The 25,060-nt window shown below is 42.0% G+C and overlaps 1 protein-coding gene across 1 annotated transcript in view; it reads left to right on the top strand.

Moving 5' to 3' along the window:
• The window catches only part of MBTPS1 (membrane bound transcription factor peptidase, site 1), a 73,614-nt gene that overhangs the window by 39,155 nt on the left and 9,399 nt on the right, over nt 1-25,060 (top strand). The window contains 11 exon segments of the mRNA XM_043985008.1: nt 823-925; nt 2,983-3,134; nt 3,879-4,040; nt 5,441-5,585; nt 8,740-8,928; nt 9,439-9,611; nt 12,458-12,573; nt 14,337-14,493; nt 15,318-15,442; nt 18,224-18,301; nt 21,275-21,415. Of these exon segments, the coding sequence (XP_043840943.1) occupies nt 823-925; nt 2,983-3,134; nt 3,879-4,040; nt 5,441-5,585; nt 8,740-8,928; nt 9,439-9,611; nt 12,458-12,573; nt 14,337-14,493; nt 15,318-15,442; nt 18,224-18,301; nt 21,275-21,415 (1,541 nt within the window).

The raw sequence follows: 25,060 nt of genomic DNA, 5'->3' as shown, positions 1-25,060 counted from the left end.
TTGTTTGGGTGCCAGTATATAACATAAATTGAATAGGAAAGAGATTATATGACTGACTTCTAGAATCTTTGCTCTTAGTAGCTCCGGATGCCTTAAAAATAAATAATCCATGTTCTTCAACCTCACAGTTTGCTATGGAACAGAGGTGTCACACATGGTGCAGCATTCCCAAGTGTGGCTTAAGTCATATTAACATGTATTTGGGAATATTTAACAAATAAAAATACAACAAAACCCAGAAAACATACCATTTTAAAGCTAAGTCAATATGTGACTTGCAACGATCCTTATGTATGAATGGTGGCCCCATATCTGTTTTGAGTTTGACATCTCCACTGTGTGGGGTGAACCCACTGATAGAAATCCTGATAGCTCTTGAGCACCCTTCTCCATTTTTGCTATGAGGGAAACAGGAGGACTCAAAGTCAGTTGAAAAGTGAAGGAGATTGCACATGAAGCAATTATCAGGTGACGACGCAGGCAGTATCAGATGTTGAATAATTCAGTTCAGATGTATCCTTCAGAAGATTGGGGCCAGTGGGGCACAGCTTCTGCAGAGGGCAGAACTTGGCCTGGGCTGGTGTGGGAGAGGCAGAAGGTGAGAGCGGTGAGCAGGACCAAGCCCAGAAGGGAATGACACCAGCAGGCTGGGGATGGGAAAGAAGCTATTCCCAGACCCTGATCTGTCAAGAGTTGGAGAGGGTCGTCACAGAGTGAATGTGCTGAAACCTTAGACATTTTGGATGGGAACTTGCTGTTACTGAGGGTTATTTGTTGCTGTTTTTGTCTCTCCTCCTCACTTGTTTTTGTGCCTCCGTTTAGCACTCTCAATAACCCTGCTGATCAGATGGATGTGATAGGAGTAGGCGGAATTGACTTTGAAGATAATATAGCTCGCTTTTCTTCTAGGGGGATGACTACCTGGGTAAGCCTTTCTTTTTTTTGAGTCTCATTTGAAAAACTGTTCATTTTGCTTGAGAGCCTAGGAGCTTGTTGATAGGTTTAAGTCGACAAGGAGGAGGCAAATCTGTATTCCAGAGCCAGGACAACAGGTGGACCATTTCTCCCCAAGATTGGAAGACAAAAGGCCACTGGCACCTGCTGGAAAGAAGACTGCAAGCTTGCTGGCTTGACTTATTGATGAACTTGGCCTGAAAGTGGAATAGTCTCTCTGCCATTGGATGGGATGGTAGAACATTGCTCTGCAGATGTGAACAGGGGGCATTCCTGGTCAAGGATAAAAGAAACTTGTAAAATGGTCCAGAGATGTGAGCCAGAAGGCTGTTTGAATCTCGGGCCAGCTCACAGAGTTCAGTGACATGTGATGCATATTAGACAACACAAGTTTGTTATTGTTTTAGAGTTGTCTGAGTGATCGTCACCATCTGTACAGGAACTCGATCAGGCACACACACACATCCAGTGCACATTTATCAAGCACCTGTTGAGGTGTGTGGAGCGGTATGCCAGGCACTGGGCAAAATGGATAAGTGAGACAGAGTCTCTTATTGAGTTTTTAATTCAGCATAGGCAATACATCAAGATCTCTGCACAGATCCTTATGATAAACATTTGAATATGCCAGTGATGGTGTAGTGCATAGAGAGCTGGACTTGGAGTTAGAGAGACCTGGGGTTCAGGTTCTGCCCTTGTTTCGATTTGTGATCATAAGTGGGTCACTTAATCCCTCATTGTCTCCAAGCAGACTCTGTAAGGACTCTTGTTACATATGAGTTGCCATTCCATAGCAGTAGGAATTTCCACACTGGGATCTCTCTCCCCATACAATGAAATCACAGGGTCAAACTCACACCACCTCCAGTGTGTCCAAAAGAAGAATGCCAAGCAGCCAAAAGAGCAAACCTGGATTACCATTACTCATGAGTCACGGATATACTGCATCTTGCCCTGTCTCCTTGGACAGAGTCCAGAGCTACTCTGGGCTTCGTTTTCCTTACCTGTAAAATTAAAGGATAGGAGACTTTTAAGCTCCTTTTCCAGTTCCAGTTGGCATCTGATTAGGGAGTGAGCATCATTTCCAACTGAGAGAAGATTGGGGAATCTTGTTGGAAGAGACCTTTGACCTAGGCTTTGAAAGGTGGGTGGCTGATCAGCAGGTAGAGTTGGGGAAGCAAATGCAGAGAGGAGTCCCTCAAGTGGAAGAACACTTTTACGTGAAAGGGTGTTGGGTAGGAAGGTGCCAGGATCTATATGGGAGGACATGGTTTGGTTTGGCTGGAGTGCCCACATACATCAGGGACAATAGCATGAAATGAAGTTGGAAAAGTAGGTTGAAGACAGATTGTGGAGGGCTCTGAATGCCAGACTGGGAGCCTAGGACCTTCTTCCTTAAATGAAGCCCAAATCTGTGCCCTGGTGACATTGATAAAGTTGAAATTCGTCTAATGGTTAAGGGCAGTCATCTTACTGATGACTAGAGTCCAGAAGGCTAGAGTCTAAAATATACTTAGTGTCTCTTCCCAGTCTTAATTTGCATTATTATGGATGCATCATATATTATTTCATAACAAGGCTTCATGTTAACTTTCTATGAAATATTTGTAGGAAACATGTATTTATAAAATATATTTTATATATTTGGGGGTCTTTGTGCTCTTTGTTTGGAGTGGATATTTTTGATAGAGCAATTGACTGTGATAATGAAGTTTTTACATTTTAAAAATGTTTTCTGATCCTAACTTGAAGATGTTTGTACCAGTGATGTTATAAAGTAACCATACAAAATTCAGGGAAATACTTTTATTTTCATATATAATCATGAGCATAGTTTTATAATATACACAACGGGGAAATTTTATGCTAAGGCTTGCATATTTCTAGTTATCCATACAGAGCATTTCAATATACTTTTAAAACAATCCATATTTACATTCAGATTTTGATGAGCTATGATTACATATATTTGTTGTGCCATTGGATAGTTGTAATAGGCAGATCAGATTTTTTTTTCTTAATTCACAGGAACTCCCAGGAGGTTATGGTCGTGTGAAGCCAGATATTGTCACTTATGGTTCTGGCGTGAGAGGCTCTGGTGTGAAGGGTGGATGCCGATCTCTCTCAGGAACAAGTGTTGCCTCCCCAGTGGTAGCAGGTGCTGTCACTTTGCTAGTGAGGTAAATATAGATTAGTAGAATCAAACTTCTGAAATAAGTTGGTAATGTTCTATGAATGACTCAACATTAACAACAAAAAAACAGGTGCCCACAGACCAGGGTGAACTTACTCTGTACGTCTGGGAAGATACGTTAGGCAGGGAAATAAAAACGAAGATATTCCTGTCTCTCCTTCCCTCTTGTTCCTTGGAGTTTTGTTTCCTGGTCTCTCCAGATCGGTCAGGTCAGAGTCAGTGAAGAAGCATTCGATCAGACAGGAGGGTTGGTCATAAGGTTGTGTTTCACACCCATTTCTGAGATGTAGGAGCGTGTGCCTTTTGTATTTCCTTGTAGGGCTTGTTTTGTTTTGAGAGACTTTGATAGCCTTTAGAATCATATCCACACAGGGGCTACATTGGTAGTGTTGGCAACCATTTGATCATGTGCTTTTGAACCCCAACAAGCTGAGTCTTGGATCATTATCAAGTTAGAACATTTAACGGTTCACAGGTTTGAATTTCTTGGGAAAGGCTGTGGTCTTATTGGTTTGTACTTTCATAATGAACAGAGCTGTACAGAAAGTTGTCAGCTATTCCCAGAACTCCAGGTATACTCCACTTACATTTAGTGCCCAGGAAGCCCCTGCTAGACTCTTAAAACAGCTTGATTATGGGTCACAGATTTGCATCATTAGGCCAAGGAGGGTGAATCTGATGATAGTTTTTCCACGCAGAGAAAACAGTAAGTAAATGTGTGGTTTTTCAGTACTGTTCAGAAGCGTGAGATGGTGAATCCAGCCAGTATGAAGCAGGCTTTGATTGCATCAGCACGACGACTTCCTGGGGTCAATATGTTTGAGCAGGGACATGGCAAACTGGACCTGCTGAGAGCCTATCAGATCCTCAATAGCTACAAACCACAGGCAAGGTTGGTTTCCCTTCTGAAATTTACCATGTGTGGAAAGATGAATAGTATGTCTTTTTGTGTTGTTTGTGTACACACACACACACACACACACACACACACGTTATTTGTGATTAAATGACATCTTAGACACTCAGGGAACTTTAGAACTGATGAGGAAAAGGCAGTGGGTGACAGGCAGCTTTTACTGTATGTGAATGAGTAGTTTGGGTTTTATTTTTGAAATTTAAATTTTAAAAGTAGTGATTTCTCTCCCCCGCCCCCCCAAAATCCTCTATTGGGTTTTTGTTTGGTTGGTTTTTGGCAGGGCAATGAGGGTTAAGTGACTTGCCCAGGGTCACACAGCTAATAAGTGTCAAGTGTCTGAAGTTGGATTTGAATTCAGGTCCTTCTGAATCCAGGGTCGGTGCTTTATCCACAGCACCACCTAGCTGCCCAAAAGTAGTGATTTTTTAAAAAACTTAATTGCTACTCTTTTAACTGAATTCTTTTGCAGAAAGTACTCATATACTCATTGTTTAGAAACCTTTTTTATTTAGAACAATTACCTTTGCTGGAATGGTCTAGTATAAGAATGTTTCTAATCAAATTTTGGGAGTAGGTGTAACATTTTACAAAAGCTTCAAGGATTTGTGAGTTGATTTGATTCTATTGGTAGTGATGTTGAGGTCAACTCTTAGTTGCCTTTTACGTCACATGGGGTAACTTTCATTGATGCTGCTTAGAAATGATGGTAGAGGGGCAGCTAGGTGGCTCAGTGGATAAAGCACCACCAGCCCTGGATTCAGAAGGACCTAAGTTCAAATCTGGCCTCAGACACTTGACACTTACTAGCTGTGTGACCTTGGGCAAGTCACTTAACCCTCATTGCCCTGGGGGGGAAAAAAACCAAACCAAAAAAAAAAAAGAAAAGCAAAGAAATGATGGTAGATAAGTAAGTCAGTGATTCATTCTGAGGGTTAAAAAGGAAATGCAAGGGGGCAGCTAGGTGGCACAATGGATCAATCAGAAGCCCTAAAGTCAGGAGGACCAGAGTTCAAACTTGACCTCAGACACTTACTAGCTGTGTGACCCTTGGCAAGTCACTTAACCCTGATTGCCTTTAAAAAAAAAAAAGAAAATGCAAGCAGTGTTATTTTGCTTTCCTTTCTGTAGTTATTTATTTAGCTCTTAATAGCCAGCATTTACTAGGCACTTAGTATGTGCCAGACATTATGCTAAGTGCTAGGGATACAAAGAAAGGCACAAACATGGTCCCTGCCCTCAGAGAGCTGTGTTTTGAAGGGAGGCAGCTAGGTAACATGGTAACGTGTGAAGTCAGGAAGACCTGCTGACACATCTGAGCAAAGCATATGCCCTCTCAGTGTCCTACACAATCTTAGTAATGTATTGTTTGTTTTCAGTCTTAGTCCCAGCTACATTGACCTGACTGAGTGTCCCTACATGTGGCCTTACTGCTCCCAGCCCATCTACTATGGAGGGATGCCAACCATAGTCAATGTCACCATCCTCAATGGCATGGGTGTCACTGGGAGGATCGTAGACAAGGTGAGCACCTTTTTGTTGCTTTGACTGTGATTTGATCTTCTGACAGTAGAGTCTACACAGGCATTTTGGTGAGAGTACTCACCAAGTGGGTGCTCTTGGCTGATATTGCCGGTTTTATGTTTAGTTTAATGAATCCTACTTTGTTCTCCATCTTTACCATCCAACATCAGGAGCATGCATTTCACTGCTGTCCAACTGCTCCCAAATGCTTGTGTGTGCCATTTCTCCTGTTGGATTTGTAAGCTTTGTGAGGCAGGGACAGACACTTTTCATCTTTGTATCCCCAGGGCTCAGCACAGGCACATGAACATGGTGTACCTTTAATAAATGTTTGTTGAATTAAATATCTCAAGTCTTCACCATTTCATGAGTGTATTCTAAGTACTCAGCACTGACGCCTTACTGTGGCATGGCTGTAACTTTGGATTGTGCTCAGGCTCATTTATGCCTGGTGAACACACCTGGTTCTTAAATGACTTCATGTCTGTCACATGAGGACCACCCTGACTGAGTCTGAGAAGTTCATTATGAACAGGTTGGTCCAAGGGTTATGAAACTATTGGCCATAGCAGCTCTGGAACATCATCTGTTAATTCATAAAAACATTGTGCAAGGTGCCCCGTACCATGGAATTATAGGTCCTTAACTGTTCTCAGAACAGTAAAAAACATGTTGGAAAGATGAAATTAGTCACAGGAGGAAAACATTCAAAAATCTATTTACATGGGCATCTCACATCACACAGCAATATTAGCTCCACTAGGATATTTCACTTGGATATAAAAGGTCACATCATAAATGAATCAGAGGCACAAGGGAAAATGACCTTTTCTATCTGTGGATAAGGGAAGAATTCATGACCATCTCAGAGAAAGCAAGAAGAATTACAGAAGATTAAAATGGACTACTTTGGTTACATAAAATTAGAAAGCTTTCCCACAAACAAAACCAAGTAGCTAAAGTTAGAAGGGAATCACTTTACTGAGAGAATCTTTACAATAAATTTTTCAGATAAAGGTCTAATTTCTTTTCTTTTCTTTTCGGTGAGGCAATTGGGGTTAAGTGACTTGCCCAGGGTCACACAGCTAGTTAAGTGTTAAGTGTCTGAGTTCAGATTTGAACTCAGGTCCTCCTGACTCCAGGGTCGGTGCTCTGTCCACTGCGCCACCCAGCTGCCCCTAAAGGCCTAATTTCTAAGATATAAATCAATTAATTTTAAGAATAAAAGCCATCCACCAATTGATAAATGATCAAAGGCTTTGAGCAGGCAGTTTTCAGAAGAAGATATTCAAGCTATCAATAGGCGTATGAAAAATGGTCCAAATCACTAATACTTAGAGAAATAAAAATTAAAGCAATAATGAAGTTCAACTTCATCCCCATCATATTGTCTTACTAAGGCTCCAGTCCCACCACAATGCCCCAGGGTCCATGCTGGTGGTGTGCTACTCCCCTCCTGACATGGAAGGGATAGGCTCAGGGCCTAGAGTAAAATACACGTGTTTGGGCGTGGCCAAGGCAGGGATTTTTTCCCCATGGCTATTCAGGTGTTTCAAGAGGTTTTCTTTTTCTCTTTTTGAGGGGGGATGGGCTGGGGAGGTGAGAGAGAGAACAAATATGTGTTAATTGAAAAAGAAAGGGTTTTTTAAGTCTTTTGAGAAGGAAAAAATATAGTCAAATTCAAGTTAATTCATCTTTCCCCATATAACCCTGTTGTGCATATAACCCTTTTGCTGTTTATTTCCCCTTGGACTTTTGGTTTTTTCTTTTCCTATGAAAGTATTTTTTTTATTTTCCAGTTAGCTGTAGAGATAGTTTTCAACATTTGTTTTTATAAGATTTCTGGTTTCAAATTTTTCTCCCTCCCCAAGACAGCAATCAATCTGATATAGGTTATGTATGTACAATCACATTAACCATATTTCTGTATCAGTCATGCTGTGAAAGAAGAATTAGAGCAAAAGGGAAAAACCTCAAAAAACAAAAACAAAAACAAAAAATAGAAATACTATGGTTCAATCTGCATCTAGATTCCACAGTTGTTTTTTTCTGGATTTGGAGAGCATTTTCCATCATGAGTCCTTTGGAACTATCTTGGACCATTGTATTGCTGAGAAGAATCAAGTCTATCACAGTTGATCAGCACATAATGTTGTTGATACTGTGTACAGTGTTCTCCTGGTTCTGCTCATCTCACTCAGCATCAGTTCATGTAAGTCCTTCCAGGTTTCTCTGAATCCATCTGCTCATCATTTCTTATAGCACAATAGTATTTCATTACATTCATATACCACAACTTGTTCAACCATTCCCCAATTGATGGGCATCCCCTCAGTTTCCAATTCCTTGCCACCACAAAAAGAGCAACTATAAATATTTTTGTACATGTGGGTCCTTTTCCCTTTTTTATGATCTCTTTGGGATAAAGACCTAATAGTCCCCTTGGACTTTTAAGAGAATCAAAGAGCAGTGTGTCAAACATAGACATCTCTGTTATTTTCAAAAGCCCTATATAGCTAGGTGACACAGTGGATAGAGCGCAGGGCCTGGAGCCAGGAAGATATGAGTTCAAATCAGACCTCAGACATTTAATAGTTGTGTGACCTTGGGCAAGTCACTTAAACTTTAATTGCCTCAGTTTCCTACCTCCCAGGGTGGTTGTGGGGGTTAAATGAGAGAATATTTATAAAGTTTCTGGCACATAATAGGCACTTACTGAATGCTTGTTTCTGTCCTTCCTATATAATTGGAGTTTACCCCCTCCTCTTCAGAAAAAATAAAAGTAGTCCTATCCTGAACCTTCTTTACATGTGCTGTCACCTCTTGGAAGGTTTGCACTGAAGATAGCGCAAGTGCTCTTCTGTAGGGTTTTCTGGTTGGTCATGTGTCATGTGACCCCGCTGGGTCCCACAATGAGCTGTTTTGGTGTGAGATTGCACACCAACTTAGGAATAGATCCTATGTCTCAGTTCCTCTTAATTTTTAAAAGGTATCATTCCTCTCCCTATTTACCCTTCCTCCCTGAAAAAGAAGAAAAAATCAGAGAGTGGATTTTTTAGTTAAGTTAGGAAATTGCATTTGTTTCACCTATTTCTATAAATGTTTTCCTTGAGAACTTTTACCTCAACCAGTATTCTTTCTCTTCCTTCTCCAGCCCGATTGGCAGCCCTATTTACCGCAGAATGGAGATAACATTGAAGTTGCCTTCGCCTATTCCTCAGTGCTGTGGCCTTGGTCAGGGTATCTTGCCATCTCTATTTCTGTCACAAAGAAAGCAGCCTCTTGGGAAGGCATTGCTCAGGGTCATGTCATGATCACAGTATCCTCCCCTGCAGACGTTGACGTAAGTTTTGGACACTTAAGTGCCTTACTCCAAAAGGTGTGAGGATTCTTATCCCTCTTAAGTTTTTCATATTTTCCTGATTGAAAATAGCAAGGCAGACTAAGTCTAAGTGGTAGATTTAAAATGGAGTGGACATAACTAGGTGCATTAGCTGTGGAATTTGAGACTTGAAGGTTTCTAGAGCTTTAGGAAATTTGACGCAACTTTAGAAAGTTAACTTGACAAGTGAACTAAGCTGCCCTGTAATAGCCTGTCTTTCAGCCTATCCCTAATTATGATGGGACTGCAGATATGTTAAGTTAAGCATAAAGTCCAAGTCCTGAAGGCAAAAGTGTTTTCCATGGAATTAACTAGAGCAGTGACCCAGGGGTTCTTCTGGTTTTGGTTGTACTGGAAACTGTCTTCAGAATTGGGGGATTAAATTGGAAAATCAAGTATAGCTGTGACAACCAGTAAAACTTCACTCTCTCTTCTTGGAAAAGGTTATCTTGGACTTCTTTCTCTTTTCAGTCTAAAAATGGTGCAGAACAGACGTCAACTGTGAAGCTCCCAGTGAAGGTGAGGATCGTTCCTACTCCTCCTCGGAGCAAGAGAGTGCTCTGGGATCAGTACCACAACCTTCGCTACCCGCCAGGATACTTCCCCAGGGATAATTTGAGAATGAAAAATGACCCCCTGGATTGGTAGGTATCTATCTGCCAAGTAGAAACACAGACTGAGGGTCTGGGTGACTCCGATCCTTCAATAAGTTTTATTTTCGTTAGTTATTATTCTGACTTCAGGAGGTGACGTTTCCTGGCTGCCCCTGTGGTTGGGACTGGCACGTATTGGGGATGGGTCACACAGCGTCTCAGATGAGATTGCTTTTGTTAGAGCTTGGGCTGGTTTTAAGTGGAATCCTCGGCTGATGTAGGAGAGGAGAAATTGCTGTTACTTCCTGCCATTTTTGCAATTTGCATGAATATCTTCCATCTACTGGCAATTTTTTTTTTCTTTCAAAACAGGAAGAGGGAGAGACAGGCAGAGAGAAAGAGAGAGGGAGAGGGAGAAGGAGAGAGAGAGAATAGTTTGCATTTTTTTTAGAAAAAAAAATTTGGGAAATGGACAGTTCTGAATGAGAGAAGGTCTCTGAGCATTTATAGTGAACCTCATGTCTATAGGAATCAGCAAATATAAAAGTGTACCTCACTGATAATTCTGATATCAACTTAATGGTTTTTAGTTTGTCCTTAGTAAGAGCTTGGTCACAAAATGTCCTTTAAACAAAAGAGAAAACATAAACCCAGTTACCAATAAACAGAACGTTGATTTGATGATATGGAGACTGTAGCACTTTTCACTTGGGGATGGAGATGCTGCCAGAAGTGCAGCCTTAACCCTTTGGAGACAGGAGGGAATGCAGTACTTAATGGAGTGATCAGAGCAGGACGGGCAGCTCTTCTGTAGATGCTTAATTAACAGTAATTTAATGATGGTGGTGATTTAGCTGTCCAAAATGGACTTTGATTTTCATTATTGACACAAGATGTGATTGAAGAACTTAAGATTTTATATAATAGGACGGGAACTTCTGTAGTTTGTTTTTCCCTCTTGGTGACAGATTATAAATGATACCTTCCTGCTTCCAAAGAAGGAAGTCAGAAATGTAGTTGTCATTTTAATGGCAATTTCATTTTAATCTTAAACACAAATCCATCCCTTTGGGGTGGGGGGGGTGGCGCACAAGGCAATGGGGTTAAGTGATTTGCCCAGGACCACACAGCTAATGTCATTTCTGAGGCTGGATTTGAATTCAGGTGCCCTATCTACTACACCACGTGGCTGCCCCAATTCCATATACTCTTTTGTTTATTTGTTTGTTGTGGTGGGGCAGTGAGGGTTAAGTGGCTTGCCCAAGGTCACACAGCTAGTAAGTGTCAAGTCTCTTGAGGCCGGATTTGAACTCAGGTCCTCCTGACTCCAGGGCCGGTGCTCTATCCACCGAGCCACCTAGCAGCCCCCCTCCATCTACTCTTGATGGCAAGTTCATATATCCTTGAGCTGAATAGTAAGGATCTCATTTTCAGAAAGTTCTAGTGGTGTGCTTCTGGATTGTTTTTTTTTTTTAGTCCTCATACTTGTAATATCAGAAACCCAAATAGTTCCTAATATAAAGAAGTTTGTTGTTAAGTCCTACACTCTATGTGGCTTACAGAGCTTGGATCTTCTTTTGTCACATTCACTGCTGTCACGTGGAGAGTTTGGCTATTCTTGATTTGTATCTGTCTCTTACCTGAAGTATCAATCTTCTCTCTGCCATCTCATGAAGGCTAGGTATGTAGATAGGTAAGGAGAGAAGGCACTGCTCAGCTTTATGGCTAGGATCAGAGGGAACTGCTTTCTACGCCTTGGGGCCAGGGAATTATAGGCCCTTCTCTTTAACCTGACAGCCATGATCTCTTCTGGCCCTGGGTACCTTGTGGTTGAGCCCTGAGCAGAGGCTCCACTTTAAGGAGGACACCCCGGCCAGCTGCTCTTCTTTGGATTTCCAATATACCCCGGGGCTCCCTGCCTTTTCAGTTTCCTTTTGTGTTGTATTCTGCGTGTGACGTTGTAGCATTATGACAAAATAATACATCATCCGTTACTATATAACATACATAGTTTATATTTTAGTACCTCAGTGCTCTCATGGACCTGCAGTCCTATGATTGGTTCAGCTTGCAGCCCATTCCTTCCTTCTTTGCACCTACATCTTCCCAGAAATCTATGTGGCTTCTTTCTACCTGTCATGTTAGGGGTCTGCCTTTAGATCTCTTTAGCGCACATGCGCGTATAGTCACTTACATATAAAATACAGCTTAGTATATGTGCATCTGTGAACACTGTCTTACCTAGTGCTTATACATGTCTAGGCACCTATGGTAGGGGTGGGGTAGACAGGATCTGTCAGGCACAGGCTACTCCATGCTTCTCAAGCTCCTCCTTCAAAGTGTTCCTTCTGCCTTCCTGACTTGCAGCCCTCTGTTCTTTGTTGTAACATTCTTCTCTATTAGTCTTCATTGTCTAGGAAGGTGTCAGAGGAATGAATGATGTTGCGTTGTAAGGAGGAGACTTAGAGGGGATATAGGCTCTGATTTCAGATATTTAAAGAATTACAGTATGGAATAGAGGTTAGGTTCATTCTGTTTGGTTTCTCGGGAAAATTAGAACTGGGGAATTAGAGGGAGACGCATTTTGGCTCTGTTGCAAAGATCTTTTGGACTTTCAAAGCTGTCTCAATGTAGAGTAGACTGCCCTGGGAGAGGTAGTGAGTTCCCCGTCACTAAAGGTATTTTAGAGGGTGCTCATGCAGAGGCTTGAAATAGATGACCTCTGAGATCCTTTACAATTCTGAAATTGTGTTCATGGTGATGGACTGATTGTGATTCCCTAATCTGGTCAGGGTTCTTTTCAAGAAATAACATGTGATTGTAATTAAAGAGCATGACAGTTGTTTGATTCTCTGTGGATGTGGTTTGATCAGAGGCTGTTGCTTTACTTTGTGCAGGAATGGGGACCACATACACACCAACTTCAGGGACATGTACCAGCATCTGAGAAGTATGGGCTATTTTGTTGAAGTTCTCGGCTCACCCTTCACCTGCTTTGATGCCAGTCAGTATGGTGAGCATGAACAAGTCTTTTTGTTCTCATTTTCATTCTGCCTCCTTTTAAAGTTTGTTAGATTGATCAAAAGTTCATTATAGTTAAAAGCAAGATATGACCAGATAACTTGCACATGGTGCTTTACATGGATTATTTCTCTTGCCCTCCTACAACACTCCCAGGGAGTCAGTAGTACAGGCTTCATGATCCCTATTATGCAGGTCATACTGTTGGTGAAGAAATGGCAAATTAAAGAAAGGCAGTGACTCGCCCAAGTCATGTGGCTCATCAGTAACCATCAGTGCACTTGGGCCAGGTTGCTCTCTGGGATTCTCTGTGATCTCGTAATTGCCAGACCCAGTGGCCTTTTCCCCATCTTCCTTCTTGACGCTCTGCAGCCTCTAACACTGTTGATCACCGCCTCCCGCATCCTCTCTGCTTTCTGCATTCTGGTGGCGCAGAACCAGCTTTCTTGGTTCTCCTCCTGCTGGGTTGACTGCTCCTTCTGTAGTGGATCTTTACCCACATCGTGCCCACCAGCCATGGGGCCTTTGGGCTCTGACCCGAACCTCCTTCTCTTTGGTCTCCATCGCTCAGGTCAGTCACTTTCTCCGTAGGCGATCCCCACATCCTCATTTCTAGGCGTAGTCTGTGTCCTAGTCTAGCTTCAGTCCTGCATCACCGACTGCACTTGATGCCGTGTTGGAACCGGATGCCCCACAGGCACTTTCAACACTCTGTAGCCAAAACAGACATTATCTCTTCTCCAAAACTCTCCTCTGAACTTCCCTGGGACTTCCTAGGGCACCGTCATTCTTTCAGTTACCCAGATTTGCATCTTTTGTGCCATCCTTGACCTTGTACTCTCACTCCACAAATGTCCTCAGCTGCTCAGTCTTGTCATCTCTCCCTCTGCAACATCTCTCATAGACACGACCTTCTCTCTACTCAACCCCACCCAGGGATAGACATTCATGACCTCTGGCCTGGTCTGTTGAAGTAGCCATCTTGAGGGTCTCCTGACCATTTAATCCCCACTCCCTGCTCTGTAAACTCCAGTGGCTCCTTTACCTCTTCAGGCAAATACAGTTGTTTGTCTGACTTTTATAACCTGGCTCTTGCCTGCCTTTCCACTACTCTCACCATAAATTCTGAGGCCCAGCCGTACTGACTTAGATGCTGTTTCTTATTCACATTGTTCCATTGCCACTAATGCATTTAATGGGCTACCCCCAATACTCGAGTGCTCCCCCTCCTCAACTCCACTTCCTGGGAACTCCAAGGCCAACTATCCCTTATCCCTACAGCATCTGGCCTGGCACACAGTTAGCATTTAATAAATGCTTGTTGGTGTGTTGATTAATTGTGATTGTGTTCATAGCCCTTTACACTCTACCCAGCTGCCTATCCAGTACTCCAAGTAGAATGTACCAAAACACCTTCCCCTGTAAGAGAGCATTCATTGTACCATTCTTCAGAAGTTTAAAAAAAAATGAGCAAAAATTCCAAATTTAAAATTTCCTTTCTTAAAATTGTATTGGGCAGAGAGATGAACAAAAAAAAATGAGAATTACAAATAAAATTGAGAGTTTGGGCCTGATAAGTTTTACTTTACTATGTTTCTGAAATTCCTTCTAGCAACATTTATTAAATTCAGAATGTGTGCCAGACATTTTGCTAGATGCTGTGTATACAGAAAGAAAAATGGAAAGAGTCCTTGCCCTCAGGGGGCTTTTTCTATTCTGCTCTAATTTAAAAATGTGCAAACGTTGTTTATTTAGGGACGCTGCTGATGGTTGACAGTGAAGAAGAATACTTCCCGGAGGAAATCCGCAAACTGAGGAGGGATGTTGACAATGGCCTTTCACTTATAGTGTTCAGTGACTGGTACAATACGTCAGTCATGAGAAAAGTCAAGTTTTATGATGAGAACACAAGGTACTGCTTTGAGGTGGGGCTTGGAAGGCAAGCCTCCGCACAGTGCTCTCCCCGGGTATCCGTTTGAGCTGGGGAATGGTCTATCAGTAATCTCAGGGAAGCGATTATGCATGCCGCTGAGAGCCCTTTGAACTGGAAGGGAGATACTCAGGGACTCTTCTTTAGCAAGGGCAGTTAAGAGGGAGCCTCCCTCTCTGTGTTTTTAACATCACGTTAAAGTCAAGTTAATATTTGTGAAGTAAGTCTTTAAAAACAGTTCTCATAGAGATGCTTTATCGTTATTTCTAATGGATCATTTGGTGACCCCTAACACTCCTGGATATGATAACAGGATTTGTTCCTGTTTTCTCTGCATCAGTTAATGATCTGTAAAACTTTAGATGTGCTCAAGGAAAGAGTCCCTGTAGAACATTCATTTGCAATTATGTGCCTTATGTAATATGAATAATCACCTCCTCACGTACCTATTTTCTAATTCTGGATTTTTACATTCTGTATTTTTTTAATGGGTCAAGCACATGACTGCTGTATCTTTCTAGTAAGTTTCCATTTTCCTTTCTAGGCCAGTAGCATAGAAAATAAAAAATGTACAGTGATTTTAATTCTTTGAAAGTTTTACTTCTGTGTATTCAATGTTCATTTACGTCTGCATTAAAGCTTTATGTAGTAGCAACTGGTTTGGGTTTAATTATTATTTATAGATGATTCTGTATGTTTTGAATTTGGGACAGGAGAAAATTCTTTCTATCCTGAAATGGTCAAATGCAAGCAGTAATATTTTGAACTCTATGTGTGACGATAGCTTGTGCCTTCTTCCCCTACAGACAGTGGTGGATGCCAGATACTGGAGGAGCTAATATTCCGGCTTTAAATGAACTTCTTTCTGTCTGGGGCATGGGGTTCAGTGATGGCCTGTATGAAGGGGATTTTACCTTGGCCAACCATGACAGTAAGGCTTTTATTTTTGTTTTGTTTTGTTTTATTTTAGAATGGGGCATGTTATTTCATAAAGAATGAGAATTGAAGAAAATGTATCTGATGACTTTCAGATAAAAATATGATGCCTAAATACAGGAGTCTATGGAGGGGCCACTGAAAAATTTCAAAGTAAATGCTATGTGGAATACACTGCTTATGAGTGTGTCTATATCAACAGACAACTCTCTTTTGCCATACCTTAAATTTCTGCTACAAAATGACAAGATATTTAGAGATGCTCTTAAATAATTTGCAATACACAAGAGCCACAAAATTATTTCAAGTTAGGGGGCAGCTAGGTGGCAGAGTGGATAAAGCACCGGCTCTGGATTCAGGAGGACCTGAGTTCAAATCCGGCCTCAGACACTTGCCGCTTACTAGCTGTGTGACCCTGGGCAAGTCAGTTAACCCTCATTGCCCCCCCCCCCCCAGGGGTTGCTCTCAAAATTATAAAATTTTCACATTTCTAATATTTCTAAAAATTTTCCCACAAAGATAATCTTTGGTAGTTAGAACTTTAAAAAAATACCTCCAAAATATTTTACCCCATCTTTTTTTTATTGGTTTCCCTTTAACCTGTTGTGGAATCAGAGGACCTGAGTTCAAATTCTGACTCTTTAACTTACTGTTATGTGACCATAGACAAGTCACTTCATCTGTGGGCCTCATTTTTTCGTATGCATATTGAATTAGATGACCTTTAAGGTTCCTTTCGTTGCTGAATCCTAAATGCCATCATTTCATCAGTGTGGACACATCCTCTACATTCAAAGATCATCTGACCCTCCCATATCAAAGCAGTTTCATGAATTGTGACCAAAAGTATTTATCACTTTGTGGCCAAACACCTTTTAAATAAACCTTTCCTAACCTAGCTTGAGCAGTTCTTTTCATAGGCCTTTGCCAGGCCCATTCTTAGGCCTTTCTAGCTTGGTAGGTCTCAACAGAGCTTGGCCTTCTAGAACCTAAAATGAGGCATCACAGTCAAAAAGTGCCATGCTGCCCTGGGCTTCTTTAAGAGAGATGTAGGCCTCTCCCCCCCCCCCCCCCCAACAGGGGAGGTAACACTCAGGCCTGGGCTGCTGTACAGTGTTTGTTTATAGACCCCACCGTTGAAAAAAGAGCTTCAGCAAAGCCAAGGCCTGTTTAGAAGAGGGAGACCAGGGGCAGCTAGGTGGTGCAGTGGATAGAGCACTGGCCTATTTGAACTTCAGGAGGACCTGAGTTCAAATCCGAACTCAGACACTTGACACTTACTAGCTGTGTGACCCTGGGCAAGTCACTTAACCCCCACTGCCCTGCCAAAAAAAAAAAAGAAGAAGAAGAAGAAGGGGGAGACCAAGAGAGAGAGGCCTAGGTCGCAGATCTCTTTGTTGGGCTTGGGGAAGAGGGGACTTAGCGGGTATAGTCACTGCCTCTTGGTATTTGAAAGGCTTTCTCACAAGCAGAATGAGCTCTCTCTCTCTTCTGCTTGGCTCCAGAGATTAGGAGGAGGAGCAATAAATAGGTAGAACCTGAAGAGATGACAAGTAGGCTTGGTGTAATCACTAGTTGTCTCCAGGTCACGTGAGTGGGCTGCCCTAGGCTCGAGTCCATCCCCCTCAGGAAGAGGCCGTGTGAGCAGGCCTGGGGGAGATGGTAGAAGGTTTTCTAGGTGAGGTATGGATCGGATGAGGTAGCTTTTAACAGCAGGTCAAGTCAGTGAGTGCTTATTAGATACCTACTGTGTGCCAGGCACTGGGCTAGGTGCTGGGGAGACAGAGAAAGGCAGAAGCAGCTCCTGCCCTCAAGGAGCTCAGTCTGATGGGAGAGACACCGTGCCAACAACTGTGTGCAGACAGGCTAGACAGAGGGAAGGCATTTGCATTAAGGAGAACCAGGAGAGGCTTCTTGAAGAAGGTGGGATCTGAGCTCTCTGTCATCCGTCGATGCTTCTTCACCAGATGATCTCATTGGCTCCCCCGGACTGAATTCTCATCTCTCTGCTGGTGATCCTCAAACCTGTCTCTCCATTCCCCACCTCTGCCAGCCTCAGATCTCACATCTCCAGCTGCCTTCCAGACAGCTTGGATTGGACTTCCAATACACGGCTTAAACTCAGCATTTCCCAAACTGAATTCATCTTTCCCTCTAAATCTTCCCCCATATCACTGTTGAAGGCAATACCCCCCTCCCAAGGCCCCCAGGCTTGCAATCTGTGTCATCCTCATGTCTTCATGGTCTTTCACCCCCCTCCTTCTTCACCCCCTTTTCATCCAGTCCATTGCCATGGCCTGTTTGTTGATTTTACTTTTGCAGCAATTCTCAAAAAAAACTAGTTTCTTTCCTCTGACACTGCCTCCGTTCTGTGTAGGCCCTCATCACCTCACAGTAGGAGTATTGCACTTAAATTTTGTGACTATAAAGTAATTCATATTTCTGACTCATAAAATTTATTAATAGATAATTGGGGAGGGCTTGCATGTGAATTTTAAGAGTTAAATAAGGTAATTGCTATAACTTTATATTTTAAAAAAATATGGAGAGAGATTTTCCAAAAAGTGGGAAAAACTACAATATAGAATAATGTATACTTTTAAATATGCAAAGTTTTAAATTGTTTTTACTTCATATTTTATATTGATTATAGAAAGGATTTCTGTGATTTTGGTTTCCTGTCTTTTTGGTACTTCTAGTTGGATTAATTATTGGTAAAAAAAAAAATATTCATTTATGGTGTACTCTTTCAGAAATCTAAACACTTGTTTTTCAGTGTACTATGCATCAGGGTGCAGTATTGCTAAATTCCCAGAAGATGGCATTGTGATCACGCAGACCTTCAAGGACCAAGGTAGAGAATGCTGTTCATCAGATGTCTTACACATTCATTTATTCATTCTTTCATCCATTCACCAATGGGTGTAAGGGAGGTGCGGTGTCCTGGGCTATGTGCTACAAAGAGTACGTGGCCGCTCCTTTCCTGGAGCTCACAGTCTAAATATATATGGAGAATAAGCTGATACATCCAAAGTATTGATTGCCTCGGAGTGAAATCATTCCCAGTCTGTGGAATCAGTGTAGTTAAACACTTAGGGGGGAAGCATGGTTCGGTAGAAAATGGTTTGGGATTGAGATTGGGACCCGTGTTTGAATCCTGCTTGCTTCTGTAGCTTTTACCTCTTTGACTATGGGCAAATTTCATAATTTCTTTAGGCCTCAGTTTCCTCACATGTAAAATGAAGGGCTTGAACTAAATACCCTGTAGTAGGGTCTTTTCATGCTCCAGATCTATGACCTTGTGATGGGAACCATCTGTGATAGAATGGGGAAATATTCATTAGGTGCTTATTGCGTGCCGCAGACTTTGCTGAACAGTGGTGGTACTAATAAAAACAGGATCCTCTCTGCTGCTCCAGGGGCTCACATCCTAATGAAGGAAGGCCTCACAAGCAGGAGGGTTCCGCTCCAGGGCAGGTGGGAAGTCTGATGGATCCATTTCGGGGCAGGGTACCTCAGGGCCTAGAGGCAGGACAGATGAAAGGTGCAGCGACCCATCGTCTGACCCTCCACGTCTGGACTGTTGTAACAACCTGTGAGTGGCTCAGCCTGCCTCGAGTCTTCCCGCACTCTAATCTGTCCTCCATTTAGCCACTAAAGGGACTTTCCTGAACCACAGGCCAGCGATCGTGTCGCCCTCAGCTCATAACCCCATTGGCTCAAGGATCCAGTAGAGAATTCTCTGCTTGGCGTTTGGAGTCCTTTTCCAAGAGTACTCTCTGAGCCAGTGACGTGGATCTCCTGGCTGTTGAATAAGACTTTCCATCTCCAGTTCCAGGCATTTTCTCTTGCTGTTTCCCACGCCTACTATGTTCTCCCTCTTCATGCTGACTACTCACATCCCTGGCTTCCTTTAAGTCCCAGCTAAAATCCCACCTTCTACAGGAAACCTTCCCCAGCCCCTCTTAATGTCAGTGCCTTCCCTCTTAATTATTTTCTATTTACATAGCTTGCTTTGTTCATGGTTGTTTGTTTGCATGTTAGACGGTGAACTTGACTCTCTTTTGCCTTTTATCCCTAATGATCAGCACAGTATCTGGCACATAGTAGGACCTTAATAAATGTTTGTTGACTGACTGACTGACTGATCAGCAGGCTTTGGGTGCTGAATAGGAGCTAGATCTGAACTGAGCTGTCAGCCTTAGCCAAGACAGATAGTAGCACAGTGTGCCCATTTTATCACTTTTTACTGTTGTTCCTTTCAGGTACAGTCAGCTGTTCTAGTCTCTTTGGGTCTTTCTGAGCTCCTATGTGAAGGGAACTAAAGTGCAGTATTGGCAAAGACAGGTGTTTCCTTACTTGTTCATATTGATGAAAACACTTTGGACCTAAACAATAACTTCTGCCTTCTTCAGAGAAAAATCAGCAAGCATTTATTAAGCATCTGCTGTGTTCTGGGAACAGTTAAGGCCACAAAGAAAAAAATGAACTGATCCTGCCCTTAAATAGTTTACATTCTGTTGGAGGAGATAAAATAACATCCACAAACAAGGTTATATACAAAGTAACATTTTTGGTAGGGGATGGAGAAGGTAGGGGAAGGAAAGAAAGGATTCTGTGACGGGAAGGTGAAGTAGAGCACCTTGCATGTATGCAGAGCAGCCATTTCAGAGGTGAGGAACAGCAGGGATGATCCAGCATGGTGGACCCATTGAGCAGTGGCAGGCAGGGATGTGTAAGGAGATTGGAAAGGCAAGAAGAGGAGGGCTACTGATTAGGAAGACCTTTAAATGCCAAGGGGTTCTAGATTTGATCCCACAGGTAATAAGGGGCCGGTGAAATTTATCGAGTGACGTGGTCAGACCTGGGCTTTAGAAGCATGGTGCTGGCAGCTGTGTGGAAGACACAGACCATGTAAAAGAAAGAGCCTGAATGTGGCCTTTCGTGAGGGGAAAGAAGGGGCATGTTTGGGACGTGGTGGCATGGAAAGGACACGATTGGGCAGCTGTGTGGATCTACATGGCTTCGGTCTTCATTCTGTCCTGAGGCAGACGTGGTCATGTAGGGCAGGATTTCTTCACTAGCACTAGTCATGTTTGGTCTGAATGACCACTAGTGGAGGTTTTTAAAAAGGTAGAAAATAGAAGCTGTGGTGCAGCCAACACAGGATTAACGTCATGGGGCTGGGTCCCTTATCAGCCATGTGATTTGAGGGATAACTCCCTTCCCCATTCTGAGCATTAGCTTCCCTATGGGTAAAGTGTGAACACTTGCTTCTTCACAGTTGTTTGATAGTAAATACTAGGCTAGAGGCTCCAGGATGCCAGGGGCCATGTCCCAGGTATGGCAGGCAGTCAGGAAGTGAATTGAACCAAAGAGACTTTGGTAGCCTGTGAGGTCCAGGGTACCAGATTGATGGTGGGTGGTGGTGTTTTTTTAGATCACTTTATCATTCTAAATCATCTAACCTCTTACCATCAACATGACATGTCCAGAGGATGGAACAGTTTCGGTCTTTATAACCGGCAGAGGAAGGTGAGTTCTGGGATTAGGAACCAAATCTCCATCATTAATTTAAGGGAAAATAGGAGTTAGTATACACTTAAAATGATTTGTTATTCAAGGCATTGACTTTCTTGCTTAAAATTCAGTTCAGCACTTCTTACAAAGGGATCAAATTTATCTGACATTCTCAGTATGAATGAACTCTCAAATGACAAGTAGCGATTGCAAATGATTCATTTTCTTACAAAAATACTTGAGTGTGTGACATCCTCACTTGTTTTTTAAGCTCTACTAAATTGCTGTGTTTTCCTTGTTGCCCCAGGTCTGGAGGTTTTAAAGCAGGAAACGGCAGTTGTTGAAAATGTCCCTATTTTGGGTCTTTATCAGATCCCTTTGGAGGGTGGAGGTCGCATAGTTCTGTACGGAGACTCTAACTGCTTGGATGACAGTCATCGACAAAAGGGTGAGAGCTGTTTTGTGCTCCTGAAAAGACAATGGGATTTAGTGACTTCAGTGACATACTTGGATAACTGATCTTATGTCTGGGTGTCCAGATTGCAAACAAGGAGATCCTATGCCCCCAGGGAGAGCCCTGGGTACCTTTCCCAGGCTCCTTACCGGCTGCCTCATACCTCTAAGTCTGCCCCAAGGGGAAGAGGGGAGCTTTGGTATCATTGCCTGCAGTTGCCCACTCCTCTGGCCCTGCTCTTGCAGAGTGCCCACAGAGAGGCTGCCATTGGAAGGCGTGTGAGTCTGAGTAGAAACTTGTCCTCCCTGTCCTCTGGAGACACGTTCCTTCCTCACTGTAACTCAGGGAGATGCCATGGCCCCCTGTGCTCCACATCCCCGGCATCTTATGGAACAGGCGTAGCACAGGGCAGGTGGCTCTCCCAAAGTGGAAGTCAGGAGGCGTGGGTTCTATCTGCAACTGGGACACTTAGTAACTTTGAGGTCAATAATTAACTTCTCTGAGTTTCAGCGTCCTCTGTTAAAAGGGATGGTTGTTTTTGCCTTGCACAGGGCTGTTGTGGGAAAATTGTTCTCTCCAGTACTATATAAATATTACAATCCAGGCCTTTTGCCTCACTCTTGGTGACTGGAAAAGGGAGATTTCTAATGTGTTCCCTTTTGTCCCTGTCCAGAAACAGTTATACATGTGCAGAAGCCTTGTATCAAGGTGTCAATTCTGAACATTAAACTAAAAAACCTCCAAAGAAAAATCTTGAGTCTTGCTTTGTGTATGAAGCATAAATAAAAGTTTTGTTTCACTCTGGTATACCAGCAGCCCTAACATGGTTGAATTTCTTTTTTTTTTTTCTTAATCAATGAATCGAGACTTTATTAATGGAACATGTAACATTATAACTATTTCTCAATGTGAATGATTTCCTGCTAATCATTCAGAGCAATTTATTTCATCAAAAGGGGTAGCAAAATACAATGTAAAAAAAAATCACTGACTTAGAAGTTTAGAAGATGAGTTTTAGTGTTAGTTCTGCCACCAACTAGCTATGTAATCTTTTCTTTAATTATAAAAGTATTTTATTATTTTCCAGTTACATGTAGAGATAGTTTTCAACATTTGTTTTTATAAGATTTCTAGTTTCAAATTTTTCTCCCTCCCTCCCCACCTCCCCAAGACAGCAAGTAATCTGATACATGTTATATATGTACAATAACATTAAGCATATTTCTCCATTAGTCATGTTATAAGAGAAGAATCAGAGCAAAAAGGGAAAACCTCAAAAAAGAAAAACAACAGTACCAAAAACAAAAAAAATAGTATGGTTCAGTCTGCATCCATATTCCACAGTTTTTTTTTTTTTTCTGGATTTGGAGAGCATTTTCCATCATGAGTCCTTTGGAACTATCTTGGACCATTGTATTGCTGAGCAGAATCAAGTCTATCACAGTTGATCAACACATAATGTTGATGATACTGTGTACAATGTTCTCCTGGTTCTGCTCATCTCACTCATCATCAGTTCATGCAAGTCCTTCCAGGTTTCTCTGAAATCTGCCTGCTCATCGTTTCTTACAGCACAATAGAATTCCATTACATTCATATACCACAACTTGTTCAGCCATTCCCCAATTGATGGGCAACACCTCAATTTCCAATTCCTTGGCACCACAAAAAGAGCAGCTATAAATATTTTTATACATGTGGGTCCTTTTCCCTTTTTTATGATCTCTTTGGGAAAAAGACCTAATAGTGGTATTGCTGGGTCAAAGGGCATGTACAGCTTTATACCCCTTTGGGCATAGTTCCAAACTGCTCTTCCAGAATGGTTGGATCAGTTCACAGCTCCACCAACAATGCATTAGTGTTCCAATTTTCCACAACTTCTCCAACATTTATTATTTTCCTTTTTTGTCATATTAGCCAATCTGATAGGTGTGAGGTGGTACCTCAGAGTTGTTTTAATTTGCATCTCTCTAATCAATAGTGATTTAGAGCATTTTTTATTATGGCAATAGATAACTTTGATTTCTTCATTAGAAAACTGCCTGTTCATATCCTTTGACCATTTCTCGATTGGGGAATGACTTAGATTCTTACTTGATTTAGTTCCTGATATATTTTAGAGATGAGGCCTTTATCAGAAGTACTGGCTATAAAAATTGTTTCTCAGCTGTCTGCATCCCTTCTGATTTTGGACGCATTGCTTCTGTTTGTACAAAACCTTTTTAATTTAATGTAATCGAAATCATCCACTTTGCTTTTCCTAATAGTCTCTAACCCTTGTTTGGTCATAAACTGTTCTCCTTTCCAAAGATCTGAGAGGTAGACTTTTCCTTCCTCTCCTAATTCACCTGTGGCATCACTTTTTATGTCTAAATCACGTATCCATTTTGACCTTATTTTAGTATAAGGTATAAGATGTTGGTCTATGCCGAATTTCTGCCATACTATCTTCCAGTTTTCCCAGCAGTTTTTGTCAAATACTGAGTTCCTATCCCAGAAGCTGGAGCCTTTGGGTTTATCAAACAGTACATTCCTAAAGTCATTTACAACTGTGTCTCCTGTGCCTAGCCTATTCCATTGGTCCTCCACTCTATTTCTTTTTTTTTGGTGAGGCACTTGGGGTTAAGTGACTTGCCCAGGGTCACACAGCTAGTAAGTGTCAAGTGTCTGAGGCCGGATTTGAACTTAGGTCCTCCTGAATCCAGGGCTAGTGCTCTATCCACTTCGCCACCTAGCTGCCTCTCTCCGCTCTATTTCTTAGCCAGTACCAAATAGTTTTGATGACTGCCACTTTGTAGTAGAACTACAGTTTTGGTACAGCTAACCCACCTTCCTGTGCATTTTTTTCATTAGTTCTCTTGATATTCTTGACCTTTTGTTTTTCCAGATGAATTTTGTTATTATTTTTTCTAGCTCTATAAAATAATTTTTAGGTAGTCTGTTTGGTATGGCACTGAATAGGTAAATTAATTTAGGTAGAATTGTCATAATATAATAAAAATGACAATTCCACCTATATTAATTTACCTATTCAGTGCCATACCAATCAGACTACGTGGTTGAATTTCTGACATGAATAAGAATCCCTAGAAAGAGATTGAGCCATTTTACAAATTAGAAATGGGAGTTAAAGTGACATTTGGATTAAAAGACTAATTTCTTAAGTCTCCAAGGTTTTTCTGCAAAAGTTGAGATCCCCTGAAAGTCTTTTTCAAAAATTTCAGATGCCTGAGACCATAGGGCTCGTCTGAACTTTCCATGGTCAGCTTTTCAAAGCTCATTTTGAGCCCTCTTGACTCCTGTGAGCACGTGATCATGAATGCTCACTAAGAAGAGAAAGTCCTTGGTGGCTTGTTTCTTTGTGACTCTTGAGGTCAAGGCCAGGCTGGCATTAACAGTACTTGGGAATGGACAGACACAGAGGGGAATGAGTGGAAGTAGTAAGTGTAGGCACGTGTACAGCGTAGCTTCTTCACTTTCCTTCTCTGATTAAAACAAGTGTTTTATCATAGAACTTTAGACTAACTGGCACTACATAGGGAGAGACCTCAGAGGTCATTTCTATCTGGAGAAAGTCAGTAATTCTTCAAACAATTTTCCATTGCATAGCCTGTAATTTGAAATTTAAATAATGAAACA

Source organism: Dromiciops gliroides, chromosome 2, assembly GCF_019393635.1.
Source record: "Dromiciops gliroides isolate mDroGli1 chromosome 2, mDroGli1.pri, whole genome shotgun sequence".
NCBI classification, from domain to species: Eukaryota; Metazoa; Chordata; class Mammalia; order Microbiotheria; family Microbiotheriidae; genus Dromiciops; species Dromiciops gliroides.
The sequence above is the reverse complement of the archived record's forward strand: the minus strand, read 5'-3'. Positions and strand labels throughout refer to the sequence as shown.